The sequence below is a fragment of the Equus przewalskii genome, chromosome 6 (assembly GCF_037783145.1).
Source record: "Equus przewalskii isolate Varuska chromosome 6, EquPr2, whole genome shotgun sequence".
NCBI classification, from domain to species: domain Eukaryota; kingdom Metazoa; phylum Chordata; class Mammalia; order Perissodactyla; family Equidae; genus Equus; species Equus przewalskii.
In genome coordinates, this window is record NC_091836.1 from 19781293 (window position 1) to 19795923 (window position 14631).

A 14631-nucleotide genomic window follows, 5' to 3' on the forward strand; every position below is an offset into this window, starting at 1 on the left:
GAAAGCAGTATACCTCAGAGAAAGAGAAAGGGCAGGGCAGATTGGAAAGATTCTCTCACATTTGGGAGGGGATAGTCTGTCAGCCTTGAGAGGGAGCTGGGAACCATACGTCACTCAGTTGAGGTGCCTAAGGAAACAGAAAGACCCCAGAGGAAATGGTTATCAGGAGCAACTAGGGAGGCTTGTTCCTAGGCTCCCAGGCTTTTATATCAGCAAAGATACCTGCATCTCACATGCGGCAAAGAGTCAGAGCATCATGAGAATGGAAGGACAACTCTAGGCATAAAACAGACAACCTCAGCAGTGACCACAGCAGACGGAAGGTCAGAAGCTTTTCAATTGTTTTGTCGACATCACAGAAGTCTCCCCATATTCTGGTTCTACCCTAAGAATACACGGGTTCCAGTAAAGAAGAAAATTTGATTTCCTAACAGCCTGGCAAAATGGGGGCTCAAGGTGAGTTTTAATTTGATCTATAAATAAAAAGGCTTTTCTTACATACCTGAGTTTGTAGACTAAGATTCATACTAGGTATTTAAGTTAAAATGTAATAATTCTGATTTCTCTTGTAGTTAGATCCTTGTCAGATTTAAACACTTCCTGTGTATTTTGAACAATCTTCCCTTTTTACTGTACCGTTATCTATAAAATCAAGGTGCAGTGCCAGTTTTTCTGGTAGATGTAGGTCCTAGGTTTGTGAATCAGGGTACAAGTAGTGATAGAGACATGAAATTCCTTTTGGCCTTTTTGGGATGTGAAGATCTACTCTGTTTCCCAAGGCAAAGCATGGAAAGTTCACATTTATTGTTTGCTCGTCCTCCAACTTGACGCAACTAGAAATTCCTCACAGATTCTGGCAGCTGTTTGTCAGTCTTAGAATTCAAAGCTATTAGTCTTTACTTTTTGTTTCTTTATAGACATTATAGTGACCGGCTAGGAGAGATTGCTTCTTGAGCTGCTAGCCTCATGGCATTTTAAACTGATCATGACCTAGATTTTCCTTAATATTCACTGAGATACTTATACAATTTTTTTAAATTGAAGTATAATTGACATACAATACTACATTAGTTTCAGTGTACAACATAGTGATTTGACATTTATAAATATTACGAAATGATCACCACAGCAAGTCTAGTTACTGTCTGTTACCATACAAAGTTATTACAATATTATTGACTATATTTCCTATGCTGTATATTACATACCTGTGACTTATTTATTTTATAACTGGAAGTTTGTACCTCTTAATCCCCTTCACTTATTTTGCCCATACCCCCAAACTCTCCTCTCTGGTGGCCACCAGTTTGTTCTTTGTGTCTATGAGTTTCTTTCCGTTTTGTTTTATCCGTTTCATTTTTTAGATACACATAAAAGTGAAATCATAGAGTATCTTTCTCTGCCTGACTTACTTCACTTAGCATAATACCCTCTAGGTCAAGCTATGCTGTCACAAATGACAGAATTTCATTCTTTTTTATGGCTGAGCAATATTCCATTGTATATAAATACCAAATCTTCTTTCTCCATTCAACTATTGATAGACACTTAGGTTGCCTTCATGTCTTGGCTCTTGCAAATAATGCTGCAATGAACACAGAGGTGTGTATATCTTTTTGAATTAGTGTTTTCATTTTCTTTGGCTAAACATCTCAAGTGGAATCGCTGGATCATATGATAATTCTATTTTTAATTTTTTGAGGAGCCTCCATGCTGTTTTCCATAGTGGCTGCACCAATTTACAGTCCCACCAACAGTGTACCAGGGTTCCCTTTTCTCCACATCCTCCCCAATACTTATTAGTTGTTTTTTTGATAATATCCATCTGACAGGTGTGAGGTGATAATGTGGTTTTGATTTACATTTCCCTGATGATCAGTGATGTTGAGCACCTTTTCATGTGTCTGTCGGCTATCTGTATGTGTTCTTTGGAAAAACATCTACTCAGGCCCTTTGCCTATTTTTTAATTGGATTGTTTGTTTTTTTGATATTGAGTTCTATGAGTTCTTTATATATTTTGGATATTAACTCCTTACTGGATATATCATTGGCAAATATCTTCTCCCATTCAGTTAAGTTGTCTTTTTGTTTTGTTGATGGTTTCCTTCGTTGTGCAAAAGCTTTGTACTTTGACGTAGCCTCATTTGTTTACATTTGCTTTTGTTGCTTTGCCTGAGGAGACAGATCCACAAAAATATTGCTAAGACCGACGTGAAAGAGCTGACTGCCTGTGTTTTCTTCTAGGAGTTTTACAGTTTCAGGTTTTAAATTTAAGTCTTTAATCCATTTTGAGTTTATTTTTGTATATGGTGTTTAAGAAAGTGGTCTAGTTTCATTTTTTCGCATGTAGACGTCCAGTCTTACCAACACTATTGAAGGAACTGTCTTTTCCCCATCGTATATTCTTGCCTCCTTTGGCATAGATTAACTAACCACATATTTGTGGGTTTATTTCTGGGCTCTCTATTTTGTTCCATTGCTCTATGTGTCTATTTTTCTGCCAGTACCATACAGTTTTGATTACTATTTCTTTGTAGTAAAGTTTGAAATCAGGGAGCCTGATACCTCCAGCTTTGTTCTTTCTCAAGATTGCTTTGTCTATCTGACGTTTTTTGTGGTTCCATACAAATTTTAGGATTACTTGTTCTAGTTCTGTGAAAAATGCCACTGGTGTTTTGAAAGGGATTGCATTGAATCTATAGATTGCTTTGAGTAGTATGGACATTTTGACAATATTAATTCTTTGAATCCATGCGCATGATATAGCTTTCCATTTATTTGTGTCATCTTCAATTTCTTTCATCAATGTCTTACAGTTTTCAGAGAACAGGTCTTTCACCTTCTTGGTTAAATTTATTCATAGGTGTTTTACTCTTTTTGATGCAAATTGTAAATGGGATTGTGTCTTAATTTCTCTTTCTGGTCATTCATTATTCATTATGGTCATTACAGAAACACAGATTTCTATATATTGATTCTGTATCCTTCAATTTTACTGAATTCATTTATTAGTCCTAATATTTTTCTGGTGGATTCTTTAGAGTTTTCTATATATAATGTCATCTGCAAATAGTGACAGTTTTACTTCTTCCTTTCCAATTTAGATGGTTTTTATTCCTTTTTCTTGTCTGACTGCCACAGCCAGGACCTCCAATACTATGTTGAATAAGAATGTGCATCCTTGTCTTCTTCCTGATCTTAGAGGAAATGCTTTCAGCTATTCACTATTGAGCATTATGTTAGCCGTGGGTTTGTCATGTATAACTTTTATAATGTTGAAGTATGTTCCCTCTATACTCACTTTGTTGAGAGTTTTTATCATAAATGGATGTTGACTTTTGTCAAATGCTTTTTCTGCATCTATTGAGATGATCATATGATTTTTATCCTTCATTTTGTTAATGTAGTGTATCAAGTTGACTGATTTGTGGATACTGAACCATTCTTGCATCCCTCAATTATTAAATCCCACTTGATCATGATGGATGATCCTTTTAATGTATTGCTGAATTTGGTTTGCTAATATTTTGTTGAGGATTCTTGCATCTATGTTCATCAGGGGTATTGCCCTGCAATTTTCTATTTTTGTAGTGTATTTGGTTTTGGTATCAAGGTAACACTGGCCTTGTAAAATGAGTTTGGAAGTGTTCCCTCCTTTTCACTTTTTTGAAACAGTTTGAGGATAGATATTAACTCTTCTTTAAATGTTTGGCAGAATTCACCTGTGAAGCTGTCTAGTTCTGGACTGTTTTTGTTGGGAGTTTTTTGATTACTAATTCAACTTCATTACTAGTCATTGGTATGTTCAGATTTTCTATTTCTCTCTGATTCAGTCTTAGAAGACTATATTTCCAGGAATTTATCCACTTCTTCTAGGCTGTCCAATCTGTTGAAGCATAATTGTTAGTATTAACCTCTTATGAGCCTTTGTATTTCTGAGGTGTTGGTTGTAACATCTCCCCTTTCATTTCTGATTTTATTTATTTGGGCCTTCTCTCTTTTTTTCTTGATCAGATTGGCTAAAGATTTATCAATTTTGCTTATCTTTTCAAAGATCCAGCTCTTAGTTTCATTGATCTTTTCTATTGTTTTTAGTCTCTATTCCATTTATATCCATTCTAATCTTTATTATTTCCTTCCTTGTACTAATTTTGGGTTTTGTTTGTTCTTCTTTTTCTAGTTCCTTTAGGTGTAAGTTCACATTGCTTATTTGAAATTTTTCTTATTTCCTGAGGTAGGCCTATATTGCTAGAAATTTCCCTCTTAGAACTGCTTTTGCTGCACCCCACAGATTTTGGAACATTTTGTTTCCATTTTCATTTGTTTCAAGGTATTTTTTTGATTTCCTCTTTGATTTCTTCATTGACCTACTGGTTGCTTAGCAGCATATTGTTTAGCCTCCAGGTAATTTGTATTTTTTCCAGTTTTCTCCTTGTAATTGATTTCTAGTTTCATACTGTTGTGGTCAAAAAAGATGCTTGATATGATTTCAATCTTCTTAAACGTATTGAGACTTGTTTTGTAGCCTAACATACGTTCTATCCTGGAGAATGTTCCATGTGTACTTGAAAAAAAATGTGTCTTCTGCTGTTTTTGTAAGGAATGTTCTATATACATCTATTAAGTCCATCTGGTCTAGTGTGTCATTTAAGGCCAATGTTGCCTTGTTGATTCTCTGGAAGATTTATCCGTTGATGTAAGTGGAGCGTTAAAGTCTCCTACTATTATTATATTATTGTCAGCTTCTCCTTTCTTGTCTGTTAATATTTGTTTTATGTATTTGGGTGCTCCTATGTTCAGTGCATAGATATTCACAAGTGTTACATCCTCTTGCTGGATTTTTCCCTTTATCATTATGTAATGCCATTCTTTGTCTCTTGTTACAGTCTTTCTTTTAAAGTCTATTTTTGCCTGACATAAGTACTGCTACCCCAGCTTTCTTTTCATTTCCATTTGTAAAGAATATCTTTTTCTATCTCTTCACTTTTAGTCTGTGTGTATCTTTAGATCCAAAGTCAGTCTCTTGTAGGCAGCATATATATGGGTCTTGTTTTTTTAATCAATCCATTCAGCCACCCTATGTTTTTGGTTGGAGCATTTAGTCCATTTAAAGTAATTATTGATAGGTATGTACTTATTACAATTTTTTAAACTGTTTCCTGTTTGTTTTTGTAATTCTCCTCTGTTCCTTTCTTCTTTTCTTGTGACTTGGTGACTTTCTTTAGTGTTATGTTTATATTCCTTTCTCTTTATGTTTTTATGTATCTATTAGAGGTTTTTGGTTTGTGGATACCAAGAGGTTCATATATAACAACCTATGTATATAGTAGTCTATTTTAAGTTGATGGTCACTTAAGTTCAAATGAATTCTAAAAAGCACTATATTTTTACTCCTTCCCCCACATTTTATGTGTTTTTTAATTGTTTTTTTTTATTGAGGTAACATTGGCTTATAACATTATATAAATTTCAGGTATACTTCATTATATTTTGATTTCTGTGTAGACTACATTATGTTCAACACCAAAGACTAATTACCATCTGCACTGTACACATGTGCCCTATTATCCCATGTGTGTGTATGTGTGTATATATATATATATATATATATATATATATATCATACACAGATTTTCTGTCTGGATGATTTATCCATTGATGTAAGTGGAGTGTTAAAATCCTCTACTACTCTTGTATTACTGTCAACTTCTCCCTTGATGTTCATCCATTCCTTTCTGGAGTTCTATGAGCATCTCTATGACTGTAACTTTGAACTCTTTAGTAGATTGCTTATCTCTGTTTTGTTTATTTTTCTGAGGTTTTGTCTTGTTATCGTTTGGAACTTATATCTTTGTCTCCTCAATTTGCCTAACTCTCTGTTTGTTTCTATGTATTAGGTAGATCAGCTACATCTCCTGGTCTTGAAGGGGTGGCCTTATGTAGAAGGTGTCTTGTGGGGCATCATAGTACAATCCTCCCCGGTCACCAGAGCACCTCCCTGGTGTTCCAGGTACGTCCCTTCTGTAGGCTGCATGAGCCCTCCTGTTGTGCCTGGGATGTGATTGCTGTGAATGTGCAGAGCTAGCACCACAGGGTGGGTGCCACTTTGGAGGGGCTCCAGTGCTGGCTGGGGCCAGTGGCATGGTGGGGTGGGGGTGGGGGGCAGAAGCCTCTTTGGAAGGGTATTAGCTGGGGTGGGTCTGCAGGAGAATGAGAGGGCAGGGCCAGTGGTGCTAGCAAGGCGGATGGAGAGTGTTAGAAATGGTGCCTGTCAGGGCCAGCCAGTAGAAGAGTGAAAAAACCCAAAAAACACAAGGAACCTGCCAATGCTTCCATCCCCTGAGAAAGTCCCAACAGATCCCTGTCCCTCTGGCACATGCTCTAAAATTAGTCAATAAATCTCCTTCACATACAACCCAGGTACTTTTTAAACTGCTGCCTCTGTGACGGGACTTGGAGGGAGTTTGTGCATGCACCCTTTAAGAGCAGAGTTTCAGTTTCCTACAGCCCTCCAGATCTCCCAGACATAAGCCTCACTGGTTTTCAAAGCCAGACATTATGAGGGCTCATCTTCCCAATCCAGGTTCCCTGAGTTGGGGGGCCCAATGTGGCGTTTGGGCCTGTCATTCATCCAGGAGGGCGACTATGGTTGTGATATCCCTCCTGCTTGTGGGTTGCTGGCCAGGATATGGGTCCTTACTAGACCATGTCTCCGCCCCTTCTACCCATCTCCATGTGGTTTTTTCTGTATATCCTTAGTTGTAGAAAATCTGTTCTGCTAGTCTTCAGGTCATTCTCAGAGATAGTTGTTCTACAGGTAGTTACAGTTTTGGTGTGTCCTCGGGAGGAGGTGAGCTAAGGATCTTCCTCCTCCACCATCTTGATCCAATTGATATGTATATATACATAACATTTCAGAATGTTCCCATTTCTTCCTAAAGATTTGAGCTTCCCTCTGATATCTTTTCACTTTAGGTTGAAAAACTTACATCAGCATTTTTTTGTAGTACAGTTCTGCTGACAATAAATTCTTAGGAGTTTAAGGAAAATCTTTATTTCACTTTCTCTTTTTGTGTGTGTGAGGAAGACTGACCCTGAGCTAACACCTGTTGCCAATCTTCCTCTTTTTGCTTGACAAAGACTGACCCTGAGCTAACATCTGTGCCAATATTCCTCCATTTTGTATGTGGGACCCCTCCACAGCATGGCTTGATGAGTGGTGTAGGTTTGCTCACAGGATCTTGGCCATGAAAGCAGGCCCTGAAGTGGAGTGCGCTGAGCTTAACCACTAAACCACCAGGCCAGCCCCTATTTCACTTTCATTTTTGAAGGATATATTTGCTGGATATAGTATTCTAGGTTTGAAGTATTTTCTTTCAGCACTTTAAAGATCCCATTTCACTGTCTTCCAAACCTGGCATAGTTTCGGATGAAAAGTCCACAATGATGCAAATTGTTGTTCCTCTACATGTAATGTGTTGCTTTTCTCCAGCTCCTTTCAAGATATTCTCTTATCTTTGACTTACAGCAGTCTGTTTATAACATGACTAGGTAAAATTTTCTGCATATTGCTCCTGTTTGGGGTTCACTGAGTTTACCGAATCTGTACATCTATGTGTTTCACCAAACTGGGAGGTTTTCAAACCATTATTTCTTCAAATATTTATTCTGTCGCATTCTGTCTCTCTTCTCTTTCTGAAATTCCATTTACATGCATATTAAACCTTTTGGCATTTTCCAACAAGTCTCTGATGGATTTTTCATTTAAAAAACTTTGTTATATCTATTCTTCAGATTGGACAATTTGTATTCTGTACCTTAAAATTCACTGATTCCTTCATCTTTCGTTTCTATTTTGCAACTAAGGCCAGAAAGAGTTTTTTTTTAAATTTAAGATATTGTAGTTTTCAGCTCCAGAATTGTCATTTGGCTCTTTTTTACATTTTCTATTTCTCTGCTGAGCTTTCCTATCTTTTCATAATTTCAATTGCCTTTTACTTTTACCTACTGAGCATAGTTATAAGATAGTTTAATGTTCTTTTCTGGTAATTCCAACATATGGATCATCTCAGGATTGGCCTCTATTGATTATCTTTTCCACTTCCTGGTTCTTTGTATATCAAGAAATTTTAGATTGTATTCTGGACACTATGAATGTTTTGTTTTGGAGACTCTGAGTTCTTTTATATTTGCGAAACAATGTTGATGTTTCTGTTTGAACAGACAGCTAACTTGATTAGACTCAAGCTGCAACTGTGGTGGGCAGCAACTCAATTCATTTGCTTTCACCTTAGCTTTAAGCTGCTTTGGGTCTGTTTCATGCATGTGTGGTTCAGCAATCAGCTAGAGACTTGGGGCAGAGTCTATACACAAAATTTGGAACTTTCCTTCTTTGATATTCTTTTTGAGATTTTCTCCCTCACTTTCTTGTGCCTGTGGCTAACCCAGACTGGGTACCCTGGTTCTTCAACCCAGAAGAATTATGTGTTTTTGTTAGTTTACTTGCCCTGCACCATGATGTGACTGCAGCCTGCCCTCAGGCTAATGCCTTAAAAACAGGAAACTTAATCACTGCTGGTGCTTTCTGCTAAGCTTCAATTCCACTCCAAAATCTGCCAACTTTTCAGAACCTTTAGGTAGTTGTTGTTTGTATTTTGTTCAGAGCTTACAGTTGTTATTGGTAGAATGGTCAGTCTGTTAAGACCTCACTCTGCCATACCAGAGGCAGAAATCTTCAACACTACTTTTTTTAAAGAAGTAATCTTTTAATTTTGAAATAATTTTGGATTTTCACAAAAGTTGCAAAGATTGTACAGAGAGGCCCTGTACACATCTCACCCAATTTCAGTTTCCTCTATCCACTTACATTATCATGGCACATTTACCAAACTAAGAAACCAATATTGGTACATCACGATTAACTAAACGCTTGACTTTATTCAGATTTCATGGTTTTTTCCAGTAATGTGCTTTTTTTGTTCTAGGATCTAATCCAGGTACCACACTGCATCTAGTTATCATGTCTCCTTAGTGGCTAGTCTATGACAGTTTCTATGTAACTTCCTGTTTTATTTTGTGAGGAAGATTTGCTCCGAGCTAACATCTATTGCCAACCTCTCTTTTTTTGCCTGAAGAAGATTAGCCCTGAGCTAACATCTGTGCCAATCTACCTCTGTTTTGTATATGGGTTGCAGCTGAGTGCACCAGACTTAACCACTATGCCACAGGGCCAGTCCCTCTGTCTTTGTTTCTTTTTTACCTTGACAGTTTTGAGGAGTACCTGGTCAGGTAACCTATAGAACACCCCTCAATTTGAGCTTGTCTGGTATTTTTCTCATGATTATGGTTATGGTTTTTGGGGAGGTATACCACAGAGGTGAATTGCTTCTCTCACCACATTCTATTAAGGGGTACATGATATTCACATGACATCACTAGTGATATTAACCTTAATCATTTGGCTAAAGTACTGTACTTTTTGAGGAATATAATACATATAAAACTTGTTTCCACATTTTTCTTTCTTCTTAAAAAAAGTTTCATGGAAACCCCTGATTAAAGATGTCATGTAGTCCCACCTCTCACTTGAAACTGCTTCCTTTCACCTGTAACTCCAAGCAGATTAAGCAATAGGAAATGATAATATCTAGAGATATCGCTCATGGAAAAGAAGAAGATATGCAGAGAATGATACAAACACATGTTTCTTCCAAATAAGCTCTTAAAATCTTGTGGTAGGTCAATAGTGCATAACAGAATTTAATGACATGTCCTTCCTTTATTAGAAGATTAACAGCTTGGAAAATTTTAGTTATTTGGTTTTAGGATAATGCCTGAGGAGTTTGGTGGTAGTGGGGAGAGAAGAAGCAGAAAGAAAAACGTGTGCATGTGATGAACACCAACTCTTTAAGTATAAAACAAATACTGGACTTGAGGATGCAGTTGTTCAAATCAGAGGTGTGAGTTTTCGTATGCTCACCTTGAACTGAAAAGTGCCAATTGAGCATGTTCAGGATAAGAGCACAAAGATTCTCTATTCGTACATTCTCTAACCCCATCTCAGCCAAGGAGGGAGTCTTAGGAAACTAACTTTCACTCCTTGAATCATAAATTCGCTTTTGATTGTCACATCTCTACAGATTGTCAAATAAGAACCTGATGTACAACTCAGGCACTTCATTATTTCATGACAATAATTTTATTTCTACGATCAAAAACTATTTCTTTACAAAGTTCAAACTTAATTGGACTATTTCATAAAATTTCTTTCAGTGAAAGCCTGTTTCATTGGTTTGATAAGAAGAACCTGAAAGCTCAATATGCGAAACAATACCCAATCATTAGGGAAGTGGATGTTGGACAGGGGATCCTAGAGCTCTGACCACTCTATTCCACTTCCACAGTCCTTGAGGTGTTTCAGTAGAGCCCCTTTGAAAACCACTGGTCAAACCAAGATAAACGACTCCAAGAGTTCTCAATATTTACCATTACTTTTCACATATTTTAATAAAAAGCTCTCCAGGAGAAACATAAAGCATACAAGTGTCTTTATTGGAGGTGGTCACAAGATGAGTTATTGACAAAGCACAATCAGAATAAAATATTTTCCTTTAAAAAACTAGGGGAACAAAATTTGATTAACCTCCCTCTCCATCCTAGAAATTACATAGCTGACGATATTTCACAGTAGCTAACCCATGTAAATACAGGATAAGCTACGGTTCTTACCTGAAAGTGGCCACAAAGTTCACTGTGGGCCAGCCCAAGACAAAGGATTTCATAGCATTGGTGTTGCCTTCTCCCACTTCATCCACACAGCTTGCTGTCCACATGTCACTTAATTTTATTTTATTTTTTATCTTAAAGTTGTTGTTATACCTAGAAAGATAAAAACCAGACAGGACTTCTTGTCATTTTGTTTCTTAAGTTTTATGAGAACTTCTGTACTTGTGATAAGACGACAGTTTTCACTAATCATAGGAAAAGAATGTCTTATTCATTGTTTTTGTCTTCAGTGTTTACCACAGTAAATTGTAACATAGTTGGCTACCTTGGCTCAAAAAGGCCATCGTAACATTTGGTGTATCAGTCCTCATGCCTGCAATTACTGCAGCAAATAGCCATAAATTGACTACTTTATTTTTCCATATGTTGAGCATTGCATTTGGATCAAAAACTTAATTTTAAATTTACTGCCATCATAAAAAATTAATTCATTTACTATTTATAACTTGCTAACTTCCAAAAAGATTTGAGTGGCTGAATAAAAGATGAAAAATACACATTATTTATTAAAATATTTATGAAATTTTCACCTTAAGAGAGAGAGAGATGCACTAAAAAACATGACCTAGAATTAATTAGAGAAGTTTACAATGCATTTCCAACTGAGTGGTTACAAGATTTTCTAGTCTTTAGAAGCAAATGTTATTTTAAATTTCCTTTCTTAAGATTTTTTTCATAGAATTTTCCCTTATATTCTGGTTAAAATTAAAAAACTGTAGCCGAAAAACAGACCTAAACTAAACTGGGGGGGGAAAAAAAAGAGGCCAGGAAGTATTATATTTAAGTAGAGTTGATGCAATTAATATTCATCTCTGGGGACCCAGGAGGTGATCTACTTTAAGTCGACAATGAAATTGCTTTTTGACAATTTATGTCTAATCCCCCTCAGAACCCTGATATTGAAACCACTATATCTTTTGACCTAATTCACTGATTTAATGCTCATAATGGACCTGAGACTTAAATAGGTAGAAAGCACTGGGAAGGATAAAGAGAATGCCCAGGGAAACTTGGGCACTTGCTATCATTCAGAACTATTTGTGGAAACACCGAAATCTAAAATGAAACCAAAGTACTTCATATGGAAGTCTCCCTAAGACTCCCGTGAAATATTTAAAGCTAAAACTCCTCAGTAGGATTTATAAAATCAAAAAAGATTTTCAAGGAACTATACATGAAGGATAGTCTAGATTCAAAGCCTCATTTATGCTTCCCGTAGGGGACACTGAATATAAGTGTGATAGGAAAGTGCCTTGTGACACAATGGCTTCTTTCTAGATTTCATTTCAATATTTTTCATCCTATTAATATAAATCTTTAGACTTTTTAATGAAAAAGACTCACCTGAAAATCTAATTTGATTTTTCTTTTTAAACTCTTCTCTCTTCATGGCAACTGTTTAGGTAATATAAAACCAAAACTACAAATCTTTTGGAAGGAAAGGTATGTTTCCATACCCTTTTTCACATACTTTGTGTTTCCTAATACAAGTCTTCCTCTATGTTAGACACGTCAGATACTATGTGGGAACTTCTATATCTGCGGACCTGGAAATAAGTCATTCCAACGATTCTTTCCCTAGATCAATAAAGTGCCAAGATTATCTACCCCCAATACAAAAAACAGAGCTCTCTAGAAATGTAAACAATGACTTACATTCTAATGGCTAATATTTATTGAGAACTCACCATGTTCCAGTCATTGTTGTAAACAATTTGCATATATTATTTAGTTTAATCCTCAAACATTTTACAGAGAAGGAAACGGAATCATAGGGAGATTAAGTAACTTGCCAAAAGTCAAACAGCTTAAGTAGCAGGGCTAGAATCTGAACTTGAGCAGTGTTGACTCCAGAGTTTAGTTAAGCTCTTAACCACTATGCATCCATAACAAGCCCTGGATATCGCCATTCTTATAAAGCACCTGGATGGGAGCATCTTTCCATGAAGTTTCCTTCAGCTTTTCTATCTTCAGCCTCACTTTTTCATCTCTCCATAGCTACAAGGCTTTCTGTTGGGATTATTTATTATAGAGGTGGGGGGAGAAAGCTCATGGACATTTATGTCCATAAAGCTAGATGGACTAGCTTGAAAATATTTGAAACAAATATTCCAATAAAGCTTTATATTAAGATGGATAGTCCTGAGGTCCTAGTGTGTTTCTTTAGATTTTTCACTCTCAATTTCCCATAGTATTAGATTATTCCAATAGAAATTAAAAAGTATGAATCTAATGTGAACTGGCTGAAAGGAGAAAACAATAACCCCTCAAATCAATTCTTTATTTCTACAATGTAGCTTCTTACTACAAAATTATTAAAATGAGAGATATATTTCTTTACTTTCCTACGCTCCAATCTTTATACTGGAAGGAATCCCAGTGAACTGTTGAAATATACAGGATTCTAGGGAGATTTCCCTCCATTCTAAGATGGAGATGTTTTATTAAATATGTTTTTGGGTAGAGATCATGATGACGGTAATTCTACTGATAATGAATTAATAATCAGAACTTTTTTCTCTTCGTCTTTTTGAGCAAAACAGAACTCATTAATATTTCTCTATTTGATTATAAAATATGAGAATAGCAATGCTTAAGAGGTATGAAGAAGTAGAGTTACTTCCTTTTAGTAAATTCCAAATGAATGCTCTATAGCTATTAATAGAGAGAATATTAACTTTTTTCTAAACACTTCAATGTTTGTAAAACCTTACTTTAGAAAGTGAAAAGCCATAATTCTACTGGAAAATAGAATTTTATTTAACTTTATAATAAATATAAAAAGTGGTCCCTAATGTCCCTTCCAGCTTTAATACTTGTTCTAATTCAGTATGGAAAAGAATGACAATAAACTCAAAACAATTTTAGGCAAACATTGTCAACATTCAGCAAAAAATGGAGTGAATAAAATACTTTAGCCAATAAAAGGAAGAGTTTTAAAACCCTCTGTATTATTATACTCACTAAAATCCACTTAGTTTGACTAAATAAATATGTGACAGCTGGTCAATTACTTATCCCACTTGAGTTTATTTCTATAGCATCAACCTAAGGACTGAAAGCAGTTTCTAAACGGAGCCTAAAGATGAGCTGAAGTAACATCGAACTAAGGCAGTGAATTTGTTCACTAAGTACATGATTAAAGACTAAATAACTCAGATTATTTCAACAAATTAATAGATCCAAGGTACGACCCAATCCTCCATCCAAGGGTGAGAAGTGATAGGGAAGACAGAGGTTTGCTATTACAGGGGGCTATTTCTTCTTGGTTCCTATTTATTTCAGAAAAAAAATTAAGTTCTTTCATATTAAGAAGGATCTGTGAATATATCCAAATGTTTGCTTTCAGAATGATCATATAAGCAATTTCCTGAAAAACGGTGGTCAAAATTTTTGCAAAGTGGGGGGCTGGCCCGGTGGCACAGCGGTTAAGTTCGCACGTTCCGCTTCTCGGCGGCCCGGGGTTCGCTGGTTCGGATCCCGGGTGCGGACATGGCACTGCTTGGCAGCCATGCTGTGGTAGGCGTCCCACGTATAAACTAGAGGAAGATGGACACGGATGTTATCTCAGAGCCAGGCTTCCTCAGCAAAAAGAGGAGGACTGGCAGTAGTTAGCTCAGGGCTAATCTTCCTCAAAAAAAAAAAAATTTTTTTTGCAAAGTGGCAGTATTCAATAATAATGATTATCTCCTCAAATCTATGTGTTTTCTCTATCTCAAGGGTCTTGGGTTCATGCCCCTTTCAAATCCACTTAGATCACTCACATTTTTTAATATCCCCAATAAGCATAGAAAGTACTTAAAATAATCTTGCATGAATTGAATTTCTTAAATAAAAATAGCATT

General features: G+C 36.2%; 1 protein-coding gene and 1 long non-coding RNA gene across 6 annotated transcripts in view; one reads left to right on the plus strand and one right to left on the minus strand.

The window, feature by feature from the left end:
* ARHGAP20 (Rho GTPase activating protein 20) overlaps positions 1-14631 on the minus strand; it is a 118041-nt gene that overhangs the window by 35226 nt on the left and 68184 nt on the right. For all 5 annotated transcript variants that reach the window (XM_070623075.1, XM_070623074.1, XM_008529403.2 and 2 more), the window contains exon 4: positions 10730-10879. In XM_070623075.1, coding sequence (XP_070479176.1) covers positions 10730-10879 — 150 coding nt within the window. The remainder of the gene's footprint in view (positions 1-10729; positions 10880-14631) is intronic.
* The window catches only part of LOC139083846 (uncharacterized), a 72506-nt gene continuing 58269 nt past the window's right edge, over positions 395-14631 (plus strand). Inside the window, exons 1-2 of the long non-coding RNA XR_011540839.1 lie at positions 395-456; positions 5899-6011. This is a non-coding gene — a long non-coding RNA (uncharacterized lncRNA). The remainder of the gene's footprint in view (positions 457-5898; positions 6012-14631) is intronic.